The 24,630-nt window shown below is 42.1% G+C and overlaps 1 protein-coding gene across 3 annotated transcripts in view; it reads right to left on the bottom strand.

The window, feature by feature from the left end:
• The window catches only part of CAPN3 (calpain 3), a 29,298-nt gene that overhangs the window by 1,265 nt on the left and 3,403 nt on the right, over nt 1-24,630 (bottom strand). Inside the window, exons 2-23 of one of the 3 annotated variants that reach the window (XM_017741776.1) lie at nt 19,526-19,595; nt 18,922-19,040; nt 18,175-18,308; nt 17,620-17,788; nt 16,902-17,042; nt 14,467-14,550; nt 14,005-14,090; nt 13,242-13,319; nt 12,620-12,780; nt 11,901-12,070; nt 11,335-11,346; nt 9,956-10,164; nt 9,400-9,436; nt 8,433-8,447; nt 7,083-7,184; nt 5,646-5,723; nt 4,898-4,955; nt 4,239-4,303; nt 3,152-3,220; nt 2,502-2,580; nt 901-1,017; nt 376-434 (exon numbers count right to left, since the gene is read on the bottom strand). In XM_017741776.1, coding sequence (XP_017597265.1) covers nt 376-434; nt 901-1,017; nt 2,502-2,580; nt 3,152-3,220; nt 4,239-4,303; nt 4,898-4,955; nt 5,646-5,723; nt 7,083-7,184; nt 8,433-8,447; nt 9,400-9,436; nt 9,956-10,164; nt 11,335-11,346; nt 11,901-12,070; nt 12,620-12,780; nt 13,242-13,319; nt 14,005-14,090; nt 14,467-14,550; nt 16,902-17,042; nt 17,620-17,788; nt 18,175-18,308; nt 18,922-19,040; nt 19,526-19,595 — 2,112 coding nt within the window. The remainder of the gene's footprint in view (nt 1-375; nt 435-900; nt 1,018-2,501; nt 2,581-3,151; nt 3,221-4,238; nt 4,304-4,897; nt 4,956-5,645; nt 5,724-7,082; nt 7,185-8,432; nt 8,448-9,399; nt 9,437-9,955; nt 10,165-11,334; nt 11,347-11,900; nt 12,071-12,619; nt 12,781-13,241; nt 13,320-14,004; nt 14,091-14,466; nt 14,551-16,901; nt 17,043-17,619; nt 17,789-18,174; nt 18,309-18,921; nt 19,041-19,525; nt 19,596-24,630) is intronic. The other 2 variants (XM_017741777.1, XM_017741778.1) reach the window with 2 other exon arrangements.

Below are 24,630 nucleotides of genomic sequence, written 5' to 3'. Positions count from 1 at the left end.
TTTAAAAGGTAAAGAACTATGCTAATCCGCCTTATCATTTAACACTACGTATCACTGTTTGATTAAATTGCCTCATAAAAGAAATCTCAAAAGTTTTTTGATAGACTTTAAAGATGATACAAAGAGGCCACAGCAGTGCCCTTCAGCACCAGCTAGAGTGCTACAGAGCAGCTGTTGCTGGCAGATCGTGGATGTTTTCTGTGTAAAATTGGTAGCAAATTTTTTAGGAGGTTGTGCAGCCTCTTACCAATTAGATGACAATTTCAGATGAACTCTGTTCATAGAATACTCCCTTGAAAATATGTACAATGATTAATACAATTAAAATTTAGTATTGTGACATTGTGTTAGACATACTGTCATAAAGCAGTTTACCTCCAGGACGTTGAGCTTAATGATGCCATCTCCATCTTTGTCAAAGGCGTGGAATGCCCCTAAAGTAAGGAAACAAAAATACAGGGAGTAGATTAGATTGCTGTGTGAGTAAAGATGATTCCCAGACAGGAAATCAAATGGTGCTCCTGTTGTGAAATGCAAACTTGCACAGGTCTTGTGGGGTCAGCAGGTGTTTCTGCTGCATTTTTCCTTAGCTAACTCAAGGTGAAACACGTGGGGTTTTTTGTGTTTGTATGAGACAGCTTGTCATATCTTAGATTCTCTAAGCACATATCTTTAATAATTAATACTCTACATAGGCAGTAGTGCAGTGAACAAACTTTGCTGTGAGTATGATGGGGCTCTGAGCAATCTGGTCCAATGCAGAGTGTCCCTGCCCTTGGCAGGGGGCTTGGAACCAGATTGTCCTTAAGGTCCTTAACAACCCAAGCCGTTCTGTGGATCCATGGCTGTGTTTGGAGGGAGGAGGGGAGGTAGTGCCGTGAAACCGGGGCAGCCACTCACGGAACATGGCGTCCAGGCGCACGAAGCAGCAGATGAAGCTGTCAAAGTCAATGTTCATGTTCTTGTCAGCGTAGCGCATGGTGATGATGTCGTAGAGCTGGTTGTTCAGCCGAAACCCTGCAGAGAAACAAAAACGGGGCACAGCTGGGCCACGGGTCAGGAGAGCGCTGCTCCAGGAGGGGTTTCGCTACAGGCGCTCCCCAGGCCCAGCTGAGGCTCAGGCTGTAAAGTCCGGCTGCAATGCTAAACAAAATGAAGTAAAGATATAAGGAGCTTCACTGTGTCCAGCTGCTTTCCTGAAACAGGAGCAATGTGTTGAAATTATGATTTGAGAGGGCCCTTACCATGTAAGTTACCTCAGGCTGTAAGTGTGAAGAGGAGAGCTGCAGCCCCAGAGGGCCTGATGGCTCAGCTGGGCCTGGTAAGAGGAAATCAGCTAAAACTGGGGGACAGAAGTGCAGGAGGAAGTTGCTATAAAAACACAATTAAACAGTGGTCAGAAGATAGACAAGGAAGGAACTCCTTGGCATGGTGGGACCAAACTGTGGCACTGAATGCTGCAGCCTGTGACTGTGCCTTGAAAGAGTCTGTCACAGCTCTGGTACAGCTGTTTGTTGGCTAAATGCAAGGTCATGCACAACTTATGTGCTGTAAGAGTGAAATGTTCTTAGTTCTAAAGTCAGGGCAGGAGGTATTTAAATGTTTTCTTTTTTTACATTGACAACTTCCCTGGTGAGAACAGAAACCTGGAAAATAAGAATTACCCATATTTTTACCACAGCAGGAGTCCAAATCCAGGTGTAGTTTTGTCTTTAGCAAAGGATCATAGAATCACTGAAGTTTTGTAAAGTACAAGGTAGCCATTTTTTTCTGTTCATTGATATGCCAAAATACTACTGAAGACAAAGTGTCACTGAAATTGTCCCATCTAGGTTAATAGTGATACTACAGATTTTCTGATCAAAGAGGTCATCTCATTCCCTCAGAGACCTGGTAAAGACATTTGTGGGGGGAGGCCTGCTCCCTCGGGGAAGAAACATACTGGTGTGTCTGAGACAAGCAAGAAAATCCAAAGTCTCTCTTTATAGGATGAATTTCATTAACTGCAACTTTTGCAAAAATACTTTCTTCTCATTGTGCAGGTTGAAGAGACTGAACCCACAGTGGCTCAGTACTGAAGAAACATTAATGTGACTCAAGAAATGTCAACCCAGTTGCCTGTGATGCAAACTTGGACATAGACCTGCTCCATCTGGGTTTTGTTTGTTACACAAATGTACAGAATCCACAGTTTAAATGGGAGCAAACATCTTCAGCACTCCCTGGTCTCTTGAACAGCAGGACCCCAAGCAGGAGATCCTTAAGACAGAAGAGCATCACTCATTGCATTAAAGAGGAGCTGAAGAGACCTATTTGGCTGGCAAGACATACAAGGCTTACCATTTGGATATTTGAGAAGCTCTGTCAGGGGAAAAAAATATTTTATAATTTCTCTAGCATCTGTCTTTAAAAAGCAGCACTGTGTTCTGGATCTCACCCTGTGATGCACCAAAACAAACCAAGGTTTCTTCAGCTGCTGGACATTGCACTGGGGGAAGTACCTGCATCTTTGACTGCATTGCGCATCTCGTAGCTGTTAATAGTTCCTGAATGATCCGTGTCGTAACGCTTGAAAATTTTCTGGAAAAAGAAAAAAAATACATATACGGTAGTAATAAAAACTTGTACTCCTCTTGAATGCACCCACTGAGTGGGTATGGGATGTGTGCCTCAGGCACTTGGAGGCTTTGCCACGTGCCTTATATTGCCACTGCTGGGCAGTCTGGGTAGTTAGCACAGGTTTCCTCTCAGTCACAAAGTAAAATAATTTAGATCCAATCTCTGGGAAGCAAAAAAGCTCTCCTTTAGAGACTCTTCTTGTTTGACTTCAGTTTATGCTGTTAATCCTCCCTCTTTATTACCCTAATTAAGCTATTATTTAGGCCTGATTCTAGTTCCCATCATTCTCCTCCTTCAATTTGTATGCCTCTGTGCTACTCTCATGGGGGAAGGCTGTACATAAGAGATTCAGGCTATTTGCTTAGGCTGTGAAGTAGGATGAGGAGAGACATTACTTTTCATTTTAGAAGCAAGTTCATGATTATTTTTAGCCTTTCTTTTTGCTGCAGTGTATGTGGAGAGTTCTGGTTTTCCTGTAGAGCATTTGCACTGCAGGAGCTGTGAAGAAGAGAGGTGAAGACACCAGCAATACCTGCCAGCTTTTAATCTTGTCCCAGAGATGTCGGAATTCATCAAAGTTTATCTTCCCTGAGCCATCTGTCTGTGATGCAAACATTCAGGTAAAAAACCCCACAAGATTTATAAGATAAAATTAATTAAATCTGAAACTATTGGTGAAGGGATGAATGTGAAACTGGGTTGGGGACCTCCTCAGCATCAAGAGTTGGCTGAGCTGTGCAGTAAAATATTTGTAAACATTTTGGTTATTGTGCATAGCATAGTGCTTCAGGAGTGTGAAGTACTACTAGCACTTTGTGTAGAAGCAAACTTCTGCTACAGACAGAGCCTTGGCTCTGGAGCTATTCTAAAAGTGCATGAGTAGGATGTTTTAGTGGGCTCTTCTGAAATACCTCCAAATGTGAAGCTCACCCAATGCTTTTAAAGACATCTGAGCTTTACAGTGAAGCTCTTTCTGCCTTTCTTAAAATTGAGAAGTAAGCAAAATGTTGACTAAAGCTATTTTCAAAAATGTGTTTAGGCTCCAACCATTCCAGCTCTGGGTTGTAGTTAACTTTTGTTCTGGTTATGTTTGAATGCACTTACATTCTCTCAAAATTGTGTTATGTCAAACTGGAAAACTGAGGGTCGTTGTTGCAGAGGTAACCTCATGTAGCATCTTGTAGTGTGTTGTATTGCACTTGTTCCAGACAAGTTCTGCATGCACTGCAAGCTGAGCATACAGTAAACTATGTAATACATTATAAACTTAAAGAGAGAAATACAGTAAGTTTGTTGGCAAGAACTATAGTTATGTGGAGTTTATTTTAAAAATAATAATCAAAAAATCATGCTTTAGTACATCAGCTGGACAGTCTCTGATACCTAAAGAAGAGTTGCCATACTGACTGATTTATTCTGTAGCTTGCTTTTCTCTGCCAAATATGCTAATGTTGAGATGACTGGAATTAAGATGTGCCAAACCAGGAATGCTTTCTGACTATAGACTACAATTTGCTGTTTTGTTTCCCTGGCTTACTAAGTTGTGTGGGTGTGTGTGATGGTGAGAAACAGTGGACTGGAGTGGTTTCAAGCACTCCCTTTTCACCAGAAAAGGATACATCCATTAAAGCAATCATGCTGCGGCAGGATTCCAATTCAAACCCTTCTGACCTTAGGTCCTTATCTGAAATAAATGATCCCAGGTGAATACAAATCATGCAAATCAGCAAGTGATTTTCCTCTCAGGTGAAACTCTAATCTAAGTAAAAGCCAAACCTTCCTTCATCCAGTAAGAAATGAGTGGTATAGAAATCTGAAAAGACTCTCAGTAATGTTACTGCCTATGAATTAGATATTATTTTTCTTGACTTGTTATATACAGTAAAAAACTCTGGATAGCTCTAAACTAACATCCAGGTTACTAAGTAAGTCCAGGGTCTGTAGGATAAAGTTCACTAAAGGGGAAGAAAGATTTGCCTCTTCACTAGAAATTTTTTTAAAGGGCATTTGCAGACTGTGAGAAATGCATTATTGTCCTGTGTGGTACTTCCAATGAACATCTGCTCTTTTCTACATTATCAGTACTAACAACCGTAGAGATCATCTCTGTGAAAAGTTCAGCTTGCTGAAGTCTCAGATGCAATGTCCATGGAAATGTAACTAGGAAATTTCTGAGTTTGAAAACATCAACAATTTTTAGAGTGTAACTCGGGGTGGGGGGTTATGCTCTATCACAGATTTCTTTGTCCAGGGTTAGTAAAAACATGCTCAAACTCACGTTTTTTTACGACATTATTGAGAACGTTCCTAAGTTCCTCAGCATTGATCTCCATGTCCTGATGGAAATGTGGTGAGAATATAATTGGTTACAAGGTTCTTTATGAAACATAATTTTATGGATTGATATGCTAAAAGTGTAAAGTCTTTGGTCACTTTCAACTAGGCATGTACATGTTTCAAACCAGAGGGCATTCTACTTTATGTAAACATCAGTTAACATGAAACTGGACATTAGTCCAGCTCTTTCTTGAGGCTGAAGTAGATCTGAAGTTACCATATCATGCTCATTAAACTACAACTAAAAGAATGACTGGTAATTTCAAGCCAGTGTATAAGTCAAATAGCAAAATCAGAAAATTCCTGTATCCCATTTGCAGCAACTTGATTTATGTAGTTCCTTGATCTGTTTTTATCTTTAACTTCCCTTGCTAAGGGCATTGCATTTCTAACTTGTTTATACTTGCTGTGCAAAACAGCATCTTGTAGGAGGGATTGAAGAAAAAGGCTGCATTTAAATAAGATTCCCTCAGGTGAGAATAGCTTATATGTATATATGAGGATAGCTGTGTACTTAATGGGGTTTTTATTTGATTTTGCTTATCTTGAAATCGCAAGGAGAATTCGATGGGAGGAAATTCAAAGGGAAGTTTAATATTCAGTGTTTTGAATCCATGGAGTAGTTGATTTAGGAGCTGTTGTGGCCAGGCTGCTTTGATGGCAGAGACAGGGATCGATTGCATACTCACATCCCCTGCAATCTGTCGGAAAATATTCCTGAACTGTTTTTGCTCTTCACTCTCCTCATGAGCTTTTGTTGAAGAACGCTGAAAAGAGATAAGCAAAGAAGAGATACATCCTTAGCCCAGTGGGGAAGAGAAAGGGCCTGGATGGCTCACTTGCCCTTGTGTGAGGGATCATCTTAGTGAATCCAGAGGCCTTTGGAGGAATGGGTTGTCCTCCTGTTCCTTTCCCCATGTTTTTGTTAATTCTGTTCCTTAAAACTGCCAAGTATTTAACTTCATCCCATTGTTCTCTTTTCTATTTGAAGGAGCCTAAATAATTACTTCCACTGGCAGTTATCTTCTAATTTTTTGTTCCAAAGCATTGCAAAAGAGAAGTTTGGAGCAGAAGAGGCAAATCAAAGAATGGTTTTGGTTAGAAGAGTACCAAGAACAAGATACCTTAAAGAGTATCTTGTTCAAGCCCCCTGCCACGGGCAGGGACACAATATCTGCCTCACAGCTGCCCTGTAGGCTATAAATGAGAAACATGTGAGAACACTTTATGATGTGGGGGCCCCCTTGGTGAAGACAAATTGCATATGAGACAGAGGAAAATGAAGAATGTGAAGCTTTCTCAGACACGTGGAAAGTGTAATCCCAAACTCTGAAGCTGATACTGAAAAAGGAAATGAAAATTATAGGTAAGAAAGTGAATTTCTTGGCTTAGTTCTTGTTTTCCTTTGTCTAAATGCAGAGGAAAATTTAGATTGGTTCCCACTTTGCCACCTGCGTGCTCTGGCAGTCATGCAGCAGAAGAGCACCCTCCCTGTAAGCAGATGCTCCAGCCATGCCTCCAGATGCCACAGGCCTGGACATGGGATGTGGCTGCTAGGTATGTTGTGTCTCACCCACCTGCAGGCAGAAACTTTTGAATTTGCTACTGTGTTTCCTTCCTCTCTGGTAGAGAGGGAAAAGAGGAGGGGTGATGGAGCTCCTGGGTTTACCTGTCCTTTATCCTCTGGCCAACAGGGACTAGGATAAAGGTGTGTAGTTTGTAACAGGAGAGGCTGTGGTCAGTGCCAGGAGCTTCTGCAGCCCCTCGGGTGCAGTTTGTGCATGTGCCCTCTGTAAAGCGGCACCGACTCAGGGGACTGAGTAGGAGTGAATTGAATGTGGGGAAGGGATCTCTCACAGCTGGGATCCTTGTATGAGAGAGCAACCAGGAGATGTTTTCAAGCAACTAAATCCTCCTGCAGAGTTGTTAAATAAGTGAAGGGACAGTCTCTCTGTGCTCATGCTTATTAGATTCACATAAACCAGATGCAAGTAATGCTAAGATTGATGAGAAGCTGTTTAGTGTCTCAGGACACCTCTTTGCCCCATTCCTGTTATCTCCCCAGCCACTCTTTTGTGCTATCCAGACCAAGCCCTATTTCCTCCTCTGCCACTTGCTGCAGAAACCTTTTTCTCATCTGCTTGGGTTTTTTCACCGTCTTTGCCAGCATTTTCATCTGCTGTCAGCTCCTTATTGCTGTTCGCTCTGTCAGAAACGAAGATGATAGGCTAGAAGAAGAAGAAGAGAGCAAAAGAAATGGAAATTACATAAGAAATAGTGGAAAGGAAAATATTTGGTTACAAGCATTCTGTGGAAAGTGCATGCAGCAGCAACTCCTGCTCTTGAAAGCATGACAAGAGAAGCCATTTCTTGGAATGAAAGAAAAGAAAGGATAAAAAAAAAAAAAAAGGTGGAAAAATTCCTGCAGTTACTGCTCTTCTCATGCTAAAAAAAGCTGCAAAAATCTTTTTGCAAAATAATGCAGTTGCTGGGTTCTAGCTTTCCTTGTCAGACAGTAATTGAATGTGTTTGGTTTGTTGTTGTTTTTCTTTGGGGTTTCTTTGTGTGGTTTTGTTTTGGTTTCAGTGTTTTAGTTTTTTTTGTTGTTGTTGTTTGTTTGTTTGTTTGGGTTTTTTTGTTGGCTTTTTTTGTGGTTTTTTTCCCCTGTTTTTAAGCAAAATAAGCCTCCCAGATTCTCATCACAAGATCATCACAAACTGATGATCTTGCCCCTCTCTATGAAGGACAGCAGCACTGAAAACAAACCATATGTGAATCTTACACAGAAAAGGAGTATTTGTGTAGGACCTTGTCAGTTACGTGAAGCATGTTCTTTCTCTGTATTGATTCTTGAAGCACTCAGCTGTAAGCAGCCATGTGCAATTGTTCTGGTTTGGTGCATTTAAAACAAGGGAAAAAAACTGCTACATGATGTGAATGTATTACTCTAGAGTATTAATTACAATCAGCCTGTCTTGGGATTAAAATATCTGATTACATTTTCAAGGTCCAAAATGTGTCGAATCAAAAATAGAATCCTGGACTTTGGTGAGCAGAAACTTCAGGAAAGGGGAGTGGCTGCTGCACTAGGCAATGGAAAGCAAGTGTGAGGGCACATGTCTGGAGAAGGGATGCTTTTCACCAGCAAGGAGTGTCAGGTTGCCTGTGAAGGGGCAGGAAGGAAGGGCAGTTAGAGCAACCCAGAGGACTGAGGTGATAAAGCTGAATAGTTTGTTACCCTTTCACCACCCCTTTGAGTGAGAGGGGAATATGATGCTGATGCTATTTCATTAGAATCTAATGTAGGAAGACAAAATCTTTGCTGCATGCAAATGGCCTCATATCCAATGCCCTTCGTTAACTAGGTCAGTTTCCAGACACAGAGAAAATTATGATACCAAGGAACTCTGCCCCTGCTCATGCATTGCAAATGCTCTTTGCCTTGCTGGCACTTAGCACGTTGCACAGGTACCTACCTTGCCCTTTTTCTTCTGTGTGAAGAGACAAAATTAAAAAGTGCTTGATCAGATTATGCAGAGCTGATGGCAAATTTTTATTTTTTTATTTTTCCGTTTCTCATGTTTGTTTTTCCAGTTCCCATACTCAAATCACTAAAAATGAGGGAACATGCACCCACCAAGAAATGGCATACTGAAGCACACACATTGCAGAAACCACAGCAAAACTGTATCTCATCTCATCTGGGACTTTGTCTGCTTGAATAAAATCTCTTTAGCTCTGAGTATTCCCTTTCTTTTTCCCACCTGCCAGTGCAGTGGAGATTGAACTTCTATGCCCATAGATCAATGATATCTGAAGTGACCATTTAATTCCTCCATATCTGGACAGTTATTTTTTACTATGACAGCAAACAAAAGGGGAACATTTCTGAGCAAGGTGTGATGGAGCTCAATTCTGTGCAACAGCATTTCCTCTGATTTTTTTTCAAGACTAATTGTACTGTTAGCTCTAGTATTTTCCCACAAAGATGTGTAAAACTCCAGGGTGAAGAGTTAGAACTTGTCATGGATGCTGTTTTGAATCAGAGTGCTTTTAGGATCTCTTTTCAGAAAGCAGATACTTCAAAATAAGGTACTTTTTTCTTTATTAGATGAGATGCCAATTTCACAAAGAAAATATTTCAGGGCAGAGAGCTAGGCCTCGCTTGGTAAATGGGTAATCTCCATTGATGGAGGCAAAGATAATGCTTAGCATCCAGCTTCTTTATGCCAGGACCAGATTTCAAATCTGCAAAAACATTTTGGTTTGAATCAATTCAGAAAGTAGCATACATAAAGCAAGTGTCAACAGGAATATCTTGAGAATTTGTGATAAAGGTGCTGTCAGGTAGCTGCAAATGGTTTCCTGCTGTAGGTTTCCCTAGGTATCATGTTCCTCTTCCCCCTTCCCCTATACACAAAAGAGGACCAGGACAGTACTTACCAACGGACGCTCTGCCTCAATCATGTTTTCAACCTCCCTAAGTAGAAAGCAGAAAATAAATAAATAAATCAGGAAAGTGACTGTTCCCAAAGTTGCTTGTTTCTTTAGGTGGTTTTTAAGCAGCCACTTGAACTTTCCAAGCAGCCAGTGGTATGGGCTGGCTTCCAGCATTACAGCTGCAGGCGCTAGGTGTAGCTTTTTCCCAGTTTGAGCTGAAATCCCAAGTACCATTTCCAGGACGGCGGCTGCCTGGCTTGCTCCTATGAAGAGCCTTGATAACAGTGAACTGGAAGTAAAACAGAAGTTCTTGGGCCTTAGTAAATGGCTAATAGTTTGTTTGCAAAGGATATCCTGCAAGCAGTAAGCTTCTCCAAAGACAATTCAAAGCAGGTTCTTGTTAGTCTGTAAAGTAATCTTGTAGAAATGAATTTGCATTTGGAGTTTCTAATGAGGTTAAGAAAATAAAAAGCAGGGTGTAGCAAACCGGTAACATGACTTCAGCAGACTAGTAAGGTCACTCCACATATATGGGCAGATAAATGGCTCTACAACTTACTCTGAAAGACTTCTTTTCTCTGAGAAGACCCTGAGGATGAATTCTCCCTCCTGGTGGGGGTCATATGTCGATGGGATGATGACGTACTCGCTGGGAGGTAAGCGGAAGCGCTCAGAGATTTCTCGCATGTTTATGTAGGTCTTACTTCTAGCTTTGGAGGCATTGTAGAGGAAAAAATCCTTCTGCAAGTGGTGCTTAGTACCATGCATCTGCAGAACAAATGAGTCAGTTTGTCTTCAAGGAAGTCTTGCCCATTGCCCAGGTGGGTTGCCATGCGGGCAGCGCACAGCTGGGACAGAAAACACAGGAAGCAGCAGCTCAGCAAGCAGGGAGCTGAGGAGGGGTGGTAGCTGGTGGCAGATACAGAGTCTGTCACCCTTAAGTTTCTGCTGACTGAGTCTAGTTGGCTTCTGAGGGCTGCTCCAGGGCTGACCTGCAGATTGTGTGGCTGACTTCTGCCATGTAGGCACTTTTATCGGACTCTTTTGCTAGATGCTGGGTTGTATGTAACCAAAGCTCAGCTGCTTTCCTTGGAGGGTAGTATGGCAAGGAATGCTGTAAGCAAATGGTGTAACTCCTACATGCAGAGTGGTAAAGTGAAGGTGCTTTCAGTGAAAATGTGTCCTTGTCTGGACAAAACATGAATTCTGTATCTGCTACACAAATGTGACAATCGAACATTGTATTAGTTCAAATATGAAAATTAAGCCAAAAACTGTGGGCTAAGAACACTTGCAGTCTGTTTCTTGCAGAAATAACCATCTGTAAGATAGCTGGCAAAGACAACATTCAGACTGTCATCCTCATGTTTTCCAGGTAACAGCCTTTGGGTGAGCTTGTTAGCAAAACTTGTGATGCCAATGATTCAGCTACTGTCAGGCTCAGAAAAAATGTAATCTGTGTACTTTCAATAAGCTTTCTTCAATGTCTGAAAATATCATTAATTTTCTAAACAAATTCTAAGACTACAGAGAAAACTCTGTGACTGCAGAATGCAGTCCATTTGCATTATTTTTAGGAGGAAATGGAAGTGGCTTAGGGTGGTTCTGCATGGATTGCAGAGGCAAAGCCCTCACAGGCACTGCTTCCTGGATCTCTGGCCAACTGTGCAAGTGATGGCCAGGTCACCACAGAAGAGAAAAGAAGCACTGAGGAAAAGGTGCAAGTGAAAATGGGGTGCGAGTGAGAGGGAACTAAAAATTACTCACAAAATGTTACTAATAAACACTCAAAGCAAAAAGGTTAGCAGTTCTACTGCTGTTACATCCCTGAAAACAAACTTGACTGGACAGTCTCCTGCTGACTTACTGACAGGCACTACAGTAACACTAGCTGTGGGTATACACCAAGATGTCAATCTGGCTCCGTTCTGCGCATACCTCTTTGGGCACCTTAGGGAGAAATAGAGAGAAGAAATGGTCAGAGCTGCATAAGCATATAAGCACTTTCCCTCTTCCTTTCTAGATTTCTTGGCATCTACATGAAATCAGCTAAAATCTGAACCAAATATGTTTGTGTAAGGGACTGAGTAAATTGACTTTTTCATCAAGTCAATAGCAGGGACAGTTAATTGCTATGTAGGAGTCTTGGATGTCTGTTTCCTTCTTCACACTATTCTGCCAATTAAATGCTTAGTTTCAGAAAGGATGAAAGGGAGATTGAAGCATATAGGGAAAGTTAGGTAAAGAATATGTTAAAATCTGGCATTAGGTCACTATAAAAGCCTAAAAAGTGTCTTAATAAATGAGTAAACTGATGTTTCTGTGGTAGGAGCAGTTAGAAAGACTTAAATTTCCTTCCTCTCTTCCAAATTTCCCCTGACTTCCTTGCAAAGCAAAAATTGCAAATGATGTAATCAGCCTGAATGATTCAGTGGCTCTCTTGGTAAATGCATACTATTGGGATTTGCAACCACAGTGCAAAGAGAAAAATCTAGAGCTGTTACCTCATAGATGGCAAAGCCAATGGTGTACAGGTTGGCTCCCAGCTTGCGCTCTTTCCTCCTGTTTTTCTGCATCAGTGCGACAAGGAAGCTGCAGATAACCTCTTCATCCTCAGGATCATCATCTTCCTCCAGCAGCTTCAAGCGATACTGGGGATTGGTCCAAAATGTATCTGTGAAATCCCACCAGCAACCCAGAGAAAACATGTAAAGCTTCAGTCTTCTAATGATGCTCATGATCAAAGAGAACTTTGAAGTTCCCTGCCTATGGCTCCTGAGGGAAAGGCTAAAATTGGGCTAAGACATACATGGGTTTTTTCACATGTTATGGCTGTTACTTAGTTCTAACAACTGCATAGGAAATGAGGATATATGAAGAACCGTCACCTGATAAACTTCCAAAGTCCCTAACCCTATCACTAATCCACCAAAGTGGATTTCCCAAGTGAAATCTGTTAGGGTGAAATTTATCCCTTTTACTTGGGGCACTGTGAAATACTTGAACAATGATTTATCTTTGCCAGGGCTGCCTTTTGGGCGTACAATGTTCTGTTACAATATAGTGACAGAAGATTTCCAGCTACCAATTGCATGCCTTGTCCACTGAGGAAGCAAGGCTTTTCCTATGGCTGAGCACTAATCAGGCTGTGGTATGACTTAACCTTTGGGATCTAACCTAGTTCCCATCAAAGAGGCCATATCTCTCAGGACCCTTTGCTCACCTGGATAATTGCGGCAACCTCCAGCTGAGCAGCCTCTCACCCAGCGCCCTTCGTTGACTGACACAGTCCAGGTCTGGAATTTATCCGCTTCCAGAGTATCAGGTGTGAGGTTACACATCTCAAGCTTTGTGAAGTACCTCATGAAATCTTGAAAAGACATCCTGGAAGAATTGAGAGGAAATTGAACCCAAATGGATTTACATGGTTGACACTTGTCTGAAAGAATCTGGGGAGGTGGAGGATGGTGACCAACACTACTGTCAGTACTGGGACAAGTTTGCAGTGGGAGTGCCATGTTTTCTAAATACTTTTGGTCTGCTGGTAGGTCAATTACCACAGGTACAGCTCCAAACTCAGGGAAACTGAGCTGAAAGGATGGTATGTAGGAAGGGTGATGGAGAGCTTGTGGAAGTGTAACATAATTAGAAAGACTGTGCTGATGGCACTGAATAATCCCTGGTGGGAGAATGAGAGGATCACAGAGCAGGGCTTATTGGGATTATGAAGGGGGACAGAGATCACTGCAATGGTTTTAGCAGATTTGTAGTAGTGCAATGTCATTCATTTTTGCTATGATTGCATATTTCCTCGAGAAGCACAGGTTTTTGACTGATGTTCTCACCAGAACTCCCCATCCTCCACGACCTTGTGCTGCAGGCGGATTTTCTCTGCTTCATTAACAGAGTTCCATTCCTCTGACCTTCAAAGGAGTAAATGAGTTATTTTAGGACTTACAACACAGTTTTCATTAAAGTTTCTACACCTTAGCCTCAGAGTGAAAAATCAAGAATCATCTTGCTACCTCCACATAATTTTTCCTTTGTAAGCCTTGCAACTATTTGTTTTCAATGCTACCCTCTTCTCCACATGCCCAAATAAAAAAAGCAATTGTCTTACTTCTCTTTGCCTTGCCTTTAGGATTCCTCTTACTAGCTCTCAAACATCTGCTGAACTGTGTTAATTTTACTTAGCTTGAAGAAAAAGGTGCTTGCAGACTATCGTTGCTGGAGTAGCTATAGAAATTCCTTTTAGGAAAACCCTGACATCTTGCTTCATTTGGTTCTTTCATAACTTAAAAAGATTTTTCTACTGTCACATCTTGTTTTGAAAATGGACATTGCTGAACTTTATAGACAGTAAAATCAGATTTAATGTCATTAGACTGGGCTCTGTCTTCATTTACATTTATTAAAGTCCCTCTTAACATCTTACTAGGTACTCTTTTCTTTTTTACAGCTTCAGCTAAACACTCAATCAACTTCAAAATGACAACAAAGAAAATTCAGATACCTCATCACTGAATATTAGGGTTATGCACAAGCTGCATAAAGGCCAATAAAGCTACAACTTCTTTTTCAAATCCCATGAAGCTGTGTTTTACTCACTTGTCACTCCAGGCTCCATTCCATTCCACCTGGCCCCAGGGGTTTCTCAGCCTTACCAGACGTATTTTCTCCCCTTTAAATACTGTCTGATTGAAAAAAGAATGCAACAAGAATAGACTGAGAGTAGGTTCAAAAGGAAATTTTCTGCCTGTCACCAGCTTCTTCAGTGATGGTGCTTTTCTGGGCCATACCCCAGCCTGATCATCTTGGGGTGACTGTGGGAAGGCTGTAACACAAGGAGGTGGCTGCCTGTGGCTACCTTTGCCCAAGTGGGCATTTCCCCAGAAAGCCAAAACTTGGATAGGTTTCTTTGTCCACAAGGTTTTTACTCATTTGACTATAACTTTGTTTCCTTGGCTCATAATTGGCCTCGCTTTCCACGCCTCTCAGGGCTTTGCTGCCGTGCGCGGTGCCAGCCCGGCGCTGAGCCGCGGCCGCAGGGCAGCGGTGCGGTGCACGTACCTCCTCCACGGCCGTCACGGAGTAGGCGTGGCCTTTGACGAGCCCGCAGGACATCCGTGTCTCGTACTGCATCGGCATTATGGTCTGTTAGACAGAGGGGAAAACCCGTGGGACTCACGCCAAGCTCAGCTGCCTGCTCGAGCACAGGTGCTGCCAGCCAGGCCTTTCCGAGGGAGGGTGACACCGTTCAGGTGACAGGACTTTTTGCCTTGTTCTCCTCTTCGTGTTTGTCAAGGTAGTCAAGCTAAGCCCATAGAATTCAGGGTGTTGGTTAGAAAGGAGTGAAGCATGAACTAAAAATGGGAAAAGTTAATAATATCAACTGCAAAGGACATTTTCTGGTGTATTTTCCCCTTTTTTGTAGGCTATTGCTTTTTGCATTTGGAACATGGAAGGATATAGCCTGCTTAGTCAAAGTAATTAGCTTTTTGTATTAGAAGGACTATTCAGCCTTTTCTAGGACAGTATGTATGTATAGCTCAATAAGGTTATTACACGTGAACTGGTTAAACAAATGAACACCTAGAATACTTTCATCTTTCCACATGGCTGCTGTCTTACCACAATGACATCTAAACTACCTATTTAATACACTGTTCCTATAACTGACACTGTTTTATTGCATCTAACATTCAGGAAGGGCATAACAATGTGTTGCTCAGCTGTAAATACATTTGTGGCCTGAGTCATTAGCTTTTAGTGTGTCTGATGGATTTTTAATTGCAAATTTTGAAATGCTGTTTTATCTGTGAGATCTGGAATTGGGAGCAAGATGGCAGATGCACACAGCCTGCTGTACTTGCAGGAGAGATCTCCAGTATTGGTGGGAGGGGCACACCCTGCCATGTGCACGTGGACCATGAGCAAAACTTCCCCTCCTCCTTTGTGTCTGTTGCTGAGAGATGCCTGCAAGGCCCTGTCAGTAACTCTGCCATCCCTTCTTGATACATCTGATGGCATGATAAAGGCAGGGCTGGATCCTGAGGGAGAATTATTAAGGTCACACTGTCTCAGCTTGCACGGGGATGATCTCACCCAAATATTTCCTGGCTGTTGCAATTTTTTCCCATTATTTCACTTCAGCACCTATTTGGTTTCTTTTCTCTTGATTCTGTTTTCTTACGCTAACCTCGCACCTATTTCCTTTTTTCTTCATTTCTTCTCACGTTGTTGCCATCATTACTTGTCAGTAATCCTTTCTCTTCTTTCTGTTGAACATTAACTTCTGGTGCCCTGGATGACTTCTCAAAGTGCAGATTTTGGAAGTGTTCCATCTGCCTCTTTCCATCAAGAGCCCTGATTTTTTTCTTGGTGATGATTCAGGAATACACAATAACCAGCAGCACAATGGCTGCTGGGACAGCAACTACAGAAAGAGTTTTGCAATCTTCTTTTAGTAGATAGTCACTGGGGAGGAAATTCTCCCCCCAGACACGGGTGGTTTGGACAGCCATGCTTGCAAAACAAGATAGTCATACTGGGCTTTCCCAAAGAATTATACCATTTCAGTCTTTTAGGAAGAACTAAATATGGATGTCAGAAGAGGAAAAATCAGCTATTTCAGCTGCAAATGCAGAAGTAAGTTTGCACAACCAAAAGCTTTAAGTGATGTAATTGTGGAGGATTTTTCTTTGGTTTTTTTGTTGTTGCCCCACCCTCCCCACCCTCCTATAAAGCAAGAGATGTAATTTCATTGTCATGGGAATGCAGCTCCCTAAAGGGCAAGGTATGACAGCTGCCTGACACAGAGAAGGCAAAATGTCCCTCTACAGATTTGAAAGTTTTGAAGTTATCCAATATGGGACTTTTTCTTAGAGAGTTTTAACATCCCTCTCTTTATTTTGCTAGATACTTAGGTGGATATGCTGGAGTTTGTATTTCCTCACATACAGGAACTCAGCATGTTTTTCCTTTTCCTTGTTAGGCATTTTAAATGAGGACTTTAATGGCAGTCATCAAAAAGGAGCATCCCTTGAGCAGCCTCTCCTCCATTTATGGGTAGAGCACTCTGTCTTAAAATAAGTTTACCAAGAGCTTTTTTGCCTGGAGTGAGAACTGTGCAGAGCTTGCTTTTTCTTTCTTTGACATTCCATGCACACTCAAGGATCTTGTTCTATTCCAGTATTTTAATTTTTTTGTTCTCTCCACAAGCAAGAGACTTGATAAAATCCACTAATAAATTTCTTGTTCTGCAAATTATAAGCTTGTGTCACAAGCCAACAGCCCTTTAAAGCCTCAGTATCAGTGAAGCCCTCTAGTATCAGTCACTGTGCTTGAAAGCACTGAAGTCTTTTAACACACATGTCAAACAGCATCCATAAGAACATTTCTTTGGTGCTGTTCTGTGAAGCCAAATAAGGATTTAAAAACATAGGTGATATGTTTCTCTAACTGTAGATAAAAGCACTCTGAAGTCAACTGCTTAGGAGACATACCCAGGCTGGCCTCTCATCCATCCCCTGGTAGTCTACAGTGGGCTGAGTCATCTGTGCGTTTTCTTGATTCTTCACCATGCGAGCAATCAGTTCCCCAATGTTGCTCCGAGGAGCTGATCCGTAGGAAAAGCCTAGGTCATCCTGGCACAGAGAATGGGAGAAAAGTATCATGCAGGAAGATGAGTGGTAAAGCCTAGATTACATTTCTTTTCCCTCATTATGTCCATACCTATCTACAGTGGTCAGTAGCACTGTTTGTTCTCCCACCTTTACTTTGCAATATCGTACTCTATAAAGTATTTATTTTTTAACTTTTAAATTTACCACAGTAAGTGAAGACAATCTGAGGCCATGTTGCCAATAAAATGTTAATTTGCACACTTAACATCTTTGACATGAAGATTTGTATCTTAACAGAGTTGCAGCATCCCCACACAAACCTCATTTCACTGGGTGAGGATCTTGAGGGGGAAGGAGTGCTGGTTTTGCTGATTGCACCCATTCTTTCCACCTTCTTGTTCTGCTTCTGTTTATTTCCCTTTAGGCACTCACTATTTGCTAATGGATGGTCTCTAGTGGGGATTACTCCATCTCCTAGAAATGGATGTTTTCTATGCGGCCTAAACCAAGCAGTCCCAAAGATGGTATATATTTGGTTACCAATGGAGAGGTCCCTCTCCTCTGTCATTTCTTGTCTGCAAAGTTCATACAGACTCACATCAATGGAACTGGCCATGAGGGATCCTCTGTCAATGGCATGTTTCATGATTTTATAGATATCTTTAGGGGCATCCTTTATCTCGTAGAACTCTGTGACTCCTCCGGTGAAGTCCTCCATGGCTTCAGTGGTGTTGCCTCCCTTCAAAGCTTCATATGACCCATGGAGTCTTGAAAAAAAGAAATGAGAAAAGAAAAAGATTCTTTTACACAAGTAAAGATACCGACCTATATATTTATATCCATCTTGTGTGTTTATAACTACAGCTATGTAAACACACATACTAAAAAAGTCCACAAACCATCTGTCTGGTAACTCACAAGTTAAAAGTTCTAAAACATGCCACCTGCACATGTAGAAAAAAAAGAAAGATATGCTGAAAATCAAATGATTTCTGAATGAGTAGCACAACTTCCTAGAAAGTATGCTTTAACCCATCCCCAACTCCAAGGCATGGGAGAATGGGTGTATTCAGGTACATTCTCTGTGTGCTCCTAAATGCTGTATGCAGTGGTTTAAACACCGCCCCAGGCAGAGCCCCGCAGTTTGCCTTACTTTGCATAGGCCTTTTCCAGGAGGGCGCTCCAGAACTCGTTGCGCTGGGAGGACTTGGTAAAGACCAGCTGGTTGTTGTAGGTGGGTAAGCAGTCATCGATGACGACATCCACCCAGTCTCCATAGCGCCAGAACTGCACAAAGGCAAACAGAAATCCCCAAACTGAATTGACTTGGTGCAGGGAGGGGAAGCCTGGCTGAAAAGTCAGGCTGAGAGAGGAGAAATGTGGAAATTGACTGCTTTGTAATGTGGCCAAAACTGATGGCTACTGTGAGGGAGGCAGCTGGACTGAATTCCCTTGGGCAAAGAAGTCCCTTAAGAGAACCAAAGGAAATGTGGAAAGCAGTCAATCTTTTCTGAATAAGAAGTTCTTCGATAACTTGTTTAGACAGACCAGCTATTTGTGGACCTAAGAATAGCTGGTGTTGCCAAGTACCCGTGTGTCTGTGCTGGCTGTAGAGCTCCATCTGAGCCATCAGGCAGGACCAGGCACCTGTTGTTACTGCTTACACCCAGGACACAGCAATCTGCAAATGCTTCCTTGGTGGGTTAATGCTCCCTAATTGCTTTTATTGGCTGGCCCTTCTGTGACTGCCCTGATGGAAGAGTTTGGGGTGAAGCAATTCAATCCCTTTTCCTCCCTGGTGTCACTCATGCTTCCAAAGGGTGGTGAAAGAGGAAAGAGCCATGCCAAGAGCTGAGCCTTGGGTAAATACATACACTTACCACTAGACGGAGTGACTCACCTGGAAGTGAAAAATGCCAGCATAGTTTTGTATAAAGGACTGGTCATGAGGTATGACTCTACAGAGTAGTTTTTTATTCAGGGTCAGGCAAGCAATGGCAGCCAGAAACCAGCAATTACCTGTAAACGAGCAGAAGCAGCAGACAAAATGAAGGGAGAGAGCAACTAGAATCAAAGGGAAAACCAGAGATACTGCAAAGTAACATCTAAATTCTCAGTAGAGCAAGATTCTCCATGTGTTCAGCAGTACTTTAGCACTTTATTTATTCTCTAGAAATGTTCCTGGGCATTGTTCATGGCTGAATACACACATGCTGAACAGATGATACTCCCTGTACTTTAGAAAAAGCCTAAAATCTGATGAACACTGTTGCCTGCATTAAGAATTCCCTGTGTCATGTAAATCTTTCACTAAAAGTTCTTGCCTAGATTGCTACTAAGCAGATGTCAACAATTTGCTACAGAGCGAAGGAATCAGTAGATGTGTAGTGATACACTGAGACAGAGGATTTCAGTTATCACCTTGGAAGCAAAAGAAACTTAAGTGAGAGCTAAATTTTGATGCAGACTTTAAAAAGTGCAGAGTTAAAGTAAGAATTTCATACCTAATTCTCCTTGGCAGATATCTGTTCTGTTGGCTCCACCAATAATAAACCGTGGATTCTCACAGATTTCCTGCAAAACACAAACAGATGGATGAGTAGGAAAAGCATACATTATGATGCTTGTTTAGTATAGAAGTAAAGGCAGTTTTGGAACATTTTCCCATAGGATAGCTTGTGGTATCAAAACCTCTTGCATAGTTTTCATCTGCAGAGTCTCACTATGAAAATGTTTTGGAATCTGGATGTTCCAGACTTCAGTCAGGGTTTTCCCCATGTATCTACAGGGTCTAATAGCGAGCCTGGGGGGCTCCCTCTGTGCTGTAATGTGAAAACACATTGAAATGAGAAGGGTTGGGAAAAAGATTTTTTCTGCACAGTAATGAAAAAACTAAAATGTTGGAGGAGACATGACAGCAAGTAGGTGAAAAAACCATCAGGGACCAGATTAAATTATTTTAAAATGTCCTTATTTCCAATTTGCAGTAGTTGATGTGTTGGGGCATTAAAAGGGTTGAAGAATGAATTTAGTTGGGAATGAACCCCAGCATTACTCCTCCTTAAATTTAAAGGATCAGATGTTTAATTACCAGAAATAATCAGCTGCTGGTTAAGTGATTTTATTCTTTTCCTCATGTTGCAGTATTTAATTGACAATGCTGCATTCAAAAATGTGTACAGATACCATCTCTCTCTGAGGACAGGAAGGTCTTCTTTCATCCTGCACACTGCACAATTTATTGGGTTTGTCAGTATTTATACTAGAACAGATGGGTGCAAGATGCTGTACAGGCATAAATAATTAAGACATTTCTGCAGGGAGGGAAGGGAAAAAGCAGCAAGTGAGGTGGGACAATTGCAGGCTTACCTATAGCCCTTTTCTGTGTGGGGCAAAGAACTGTAGTGTAGAGGAAAACCAAGGAAAGAAATGGGTATAACCTGTCCTACAGAGTAAAAAATGTCTGTGCTTTATCCCATCTCTCATACTCAAATACTTGGTATGGAGAAGAATAAGAAGACACAACTTTTGGACCCATCTCTTATGAGGGTAAGGAAAGAAAGATATTGCAACCTGAGGAGCACTGTCCTGAGCAGCTGCAAATTGGGAAGAAGACAAAGTATAGTCCAAGAGCCCAATCTGCTGAAAGATGTTGGGACTAGAGTGGGAAGGAGAAAGAACAAACAATTGACAGTTGCTTGTGTGGCAGCACACACGGGCAGCTGGCCTCTGCAGTCAAAAGCTTTTTATCCCTATCATCAGGGTAGCCCTGGACTTTCCCAGACTCAGGTTTCAGGTCTAGTAGTTTCACTTGGCTCAAACCCACTTTTTTTCTCCTTCACAGTTATCAGAAGAGTTGTTTTGATGTATTTGGATTAGTCATATAGCCAGACCAACTTCTGCCACCCTCCCCACCACCAACCCCTGCAGGCACTTTGTTTTCCTCGAGGGAAGGAATGTAGGGATTGTCCTATTATTTTGGGCCTTGGTCAGCTGTTGGGGTCCAGTTCTGTCAAAGCAGATGTTTGAGATGCCTTCATGCTTTTCTCCACTCACTTGCTTTGTTGAAAATACTCTTCCTCACATTGCTGTGGTGCTCTGCTGAAAATTAGTCTGAGATGCCAGGTTTTTGGCTTGTGTTTTTCAAATTCTATTATTGTATTTTGGCTTGATATTGCTCTTACTGTAACTAGCTTTGAAATCCAGCATGCTGTGTTTTAGTTGAAAGCAGTCAGGTGCCACCTAGATGTTTCCAAATATTAAATGTAAAGTGATGTGTTACTCAGAGCCATTTATTGCATCTTGGGGTCATTTGCTATGTAGGATGGTTGGTGAAGGAACGCAAAGGAGAGAATCATGCAATTGTCATATGGCCTGGTTTAGCTACGACAGAAATGCTTTTCTTGCATTTCTTTATGGGGGCCAGGTGTGTATAGTACACCGTGGACATGATTTTAATTAGTATTTGTCCAGTTCAGCTGTGCTAGTTGTGCTGAGTACAGCTGAAGTTGCAGAGAAAGGGATCAAGGTCTTTCAAGGCTGCAGTACACAGCAGAGCGAGACGACCTGGTGTCCAAGATGAAGGTGGCAGGTCTGTCCTTCCAGTCTTCCTGGCTGAGCAAGGGATTGCTCTTCATCTCTTAGGTTATCACAGAGAATCCCAACAGCTGCACTTCATTGAGGCAATGATTCATCTTTTAAAAGAGCCTCCTCTGATCTGAGTGCCTCAGACTGCCTTGGTACTATCCAAAGGAACCTTTGTGTTGCACTGGGTTGATCCAGTTCAGACTGTAATTTCATTACCAAGAGTCAGTTACAGCAAGGAAAACAAAGAATCCTGGGAAAACATATTAGTGGTGCATGCTGCTTCCTGGGAAGAGATTATTTATGAGTCAGTTGGAAGGGAGCACTGGAAAATGCAAAGGCAGCATGCAACTAAAAATGGCATTTGACCTTTGTTATATTTTCATTAGCTTTTTCTTCTGTATCAGGAAGAAATCTGCCAGTCAGCTTATACTGTTGCAGCAAAAGGCATTCATTCCTTTAAAAACTGCCCTTAAACTATGGCCTTCTAAGTAAATTCCCTAAACTGATCCTATCAAACAGAGGAAGGATCTTCTTTGGCCTGCCTAAGACAATTTGTAGTCTCATTGTCTCTTGGTCTCTTGTGGTCTAGACCACGCTTTTAAATGGCTGTGCTGCACACTTCAAGGCAGAGCTCAATGTTGTCAGACACCAGGCTGGTTTTAGAGCTTCTGAGTTGGATTATCCTCGTCTGAAAGTCCTGCCGTGGTGGCACTAATTGCCATCTTTGCTTTGTGTATGACAGGCCCACATTTTGTGATTACTAAATTCAAACAGCTTCACGTGCGTGCAGTAGATAATCTGGCTGATTAATTTTCGTTCTAAGGAAAATCCAGTAGTTTGTTGACTTGATTTTATTTGTATTAGTTATGAAAAGAAAGCTCCTCCTGGTGATTTTCTGGCTATGGAGAGGATCACAACAGGGAAGTCAGTGAATCTGGTAGTTAACGCTGTGACTTGGCTGTGAGCAAGGAGAATGACAATGGTGCCTTTGAAAGCACAGTGTCATAGCAGAGCCTTCCTGTTAGTACCCTGGTGTCATTAGATCCCAACAGGACTGTAGCAGGACCTCTCAATACTCTGTGTTCTGTTATAACACAGACTTTTCCTCAGCCCTCAAAGATCAGTGGCCTCATCCCTGCTCTCAGCTGTGAGAAATTCTCACAGGCAGCATAGTTGTGAGAAGCACAGCCAGTCAATGAGCTGGATATAACCAGCAGGTGTGAACAGCTCTTTGGGCTTCTCTTACCTGCTGTAGTTGAATGAATAATTTAATATTTTGTAATAACTGAAGGGGATTTTATTTTGCCTCTGTGTACCTAAACCATGCTCATGCATACTCTGAACAGAAACATTGGAGGGATGGATCCTGCAGTCTTTACTCAGGGAAGCTTTCAGGGCTCTCACTTGGCTTTTGTCTGAATTGAGTATTAGGAGGTCTTCTCTGTGCATTCATGTCGTGGCATGGCAGTCACCAGCCGGGTAGAATTACAAAGGCCTTTTTGCTGCTCCCATGCCAGGGCTGCCAGCTGCCCTGCATGGCACCTGTCCTTCTGTGGGTAAGGGACAAGGCCAGTCCTTGTGCATTCGCTGCCCTCACAGCAGCAGAGGACAATCATTTTGGGAGGTGATAGAGGAGGACCTGACCTCTGATTGAGGGGCTTTGATACAAATTGATGCAGTGACATGACTAAGGTGACTCAGGAAGCCAGAGACAGTCAGGAACAGGTTGCCTATTTCCCAAGCCTCTGTTTTAAGTGGGATCATAGAGCACATTGATCACTTGTTTATTTGCTGTGTCTGGAGGTATGTATCACCCAAAAAGCCACAGGGAAAGGGTCTAGACTGGTCAGCATTAGGATGTTCTCTCGAGACTTCTGAACTGTCTGATATTTTGTTTTCTTTTAAAATACATTATCAAGTTTTATTCAACTATTGATCTGAATTTCAAAGTGATTAAAATTACCACTTTATAAGAGTATATTTTATAAGTTAGTTTATTTCTTAGGGGAAAAAAAAAAGCTATTGCAATTTAACAAGAACAGAAGTTGTCCATATCTTTACAGATGATTTCAAAACATAGCACGTGCAATTGAGTATATGTAGTGCTTCAATGATTGCTTTAACCTCTTAGCAAAATACTCTTTAAAGTAACTTTATTACTACCTCATAATCATTTGACTTCATGAAGTCTTGGCTTGCATTAAAAAAAAAAAAACAGATAGCTTTGGTTTTGAAGATTACATTGTATTTTAAGTCTTACATGGTCCCCAGCTTGTGGCTGCTACATGAATAATAAGTACAGAGCTTCCAAATTTACATATTCATGAGTGACTTGAAGAATTGTCTTTGGGATTAAGACCCTGGTCTGAACCTTTCCAATAACAAAGGCTTGATCTGTGCCTGCACAGTTATATAAGACAAGTCCGAGGTTACACTGTGCTTTTCTTTTGTTTTGATGCTTTCTAATATGACACTTGCAGTCTGTCTGCTGCAGGGTGCTGGCACTCATGCTGCTATATTGCTTCCCTCTGCAGAAACAGGGGAAATCCCATCCCTTTACATGACTGATTGGGGCTGCATTTAACTCATTCACACACTTTCCAGGGGCTGATGCAGCCGTGGTGATGATGAAGGAATGACAGGGCACAAATGCACAGGGTACAGCAGATGGGGAACTCATTTTGGTCCCTCCACATTGTTCATGTTGTGACAGCAGCACGTGACCTTCCTCCACGTCTGTAAGAGCCACCCACAAGAGCTCCTGGTCTTCTGCTATTCAGTTACCCTCCTGTGGTCAGTTTTATCTATCACCACTGACTTTGCCACTGAAGCACAGATTTGGGTGTAGGAGAAGTATGGCAAATATAAAAGAGGTGGCCAAAAACTGCCAGAGAGAAGGAGCTGTGGAGGCTCCTCAGAACAACACCCCCAGTGTCAGACAGGGGATGGCAGGGGCCAAGGCAGTGTCCCAGGGGCTTTTCTGCTGCAGGGGAGCAGCTGACCAGCAGATATTATAGGGAAA

This window comes from Corvus brachyrhynchos, unplaced genomic scaffold (assembly GCF_000691975.1).
Source record: "Corvus brachyrhynchos isolate BGI_N302 unplaced genomic scaffold, ASM69197v1 scaffold115, whole genome shotgun sequence".
Classification (NCBI taxonomy): Eukaryota; Metazoa; Chordata; class Aves; order Passeriformes; family Corvidae; genus Corvus; species Corvus brachyrhynchos.
The sequence above is the reverse complement of the archived record's forward strand: the minus strand, read 5'-3'. Positions and strand labels throughout refer to the sequence as shown.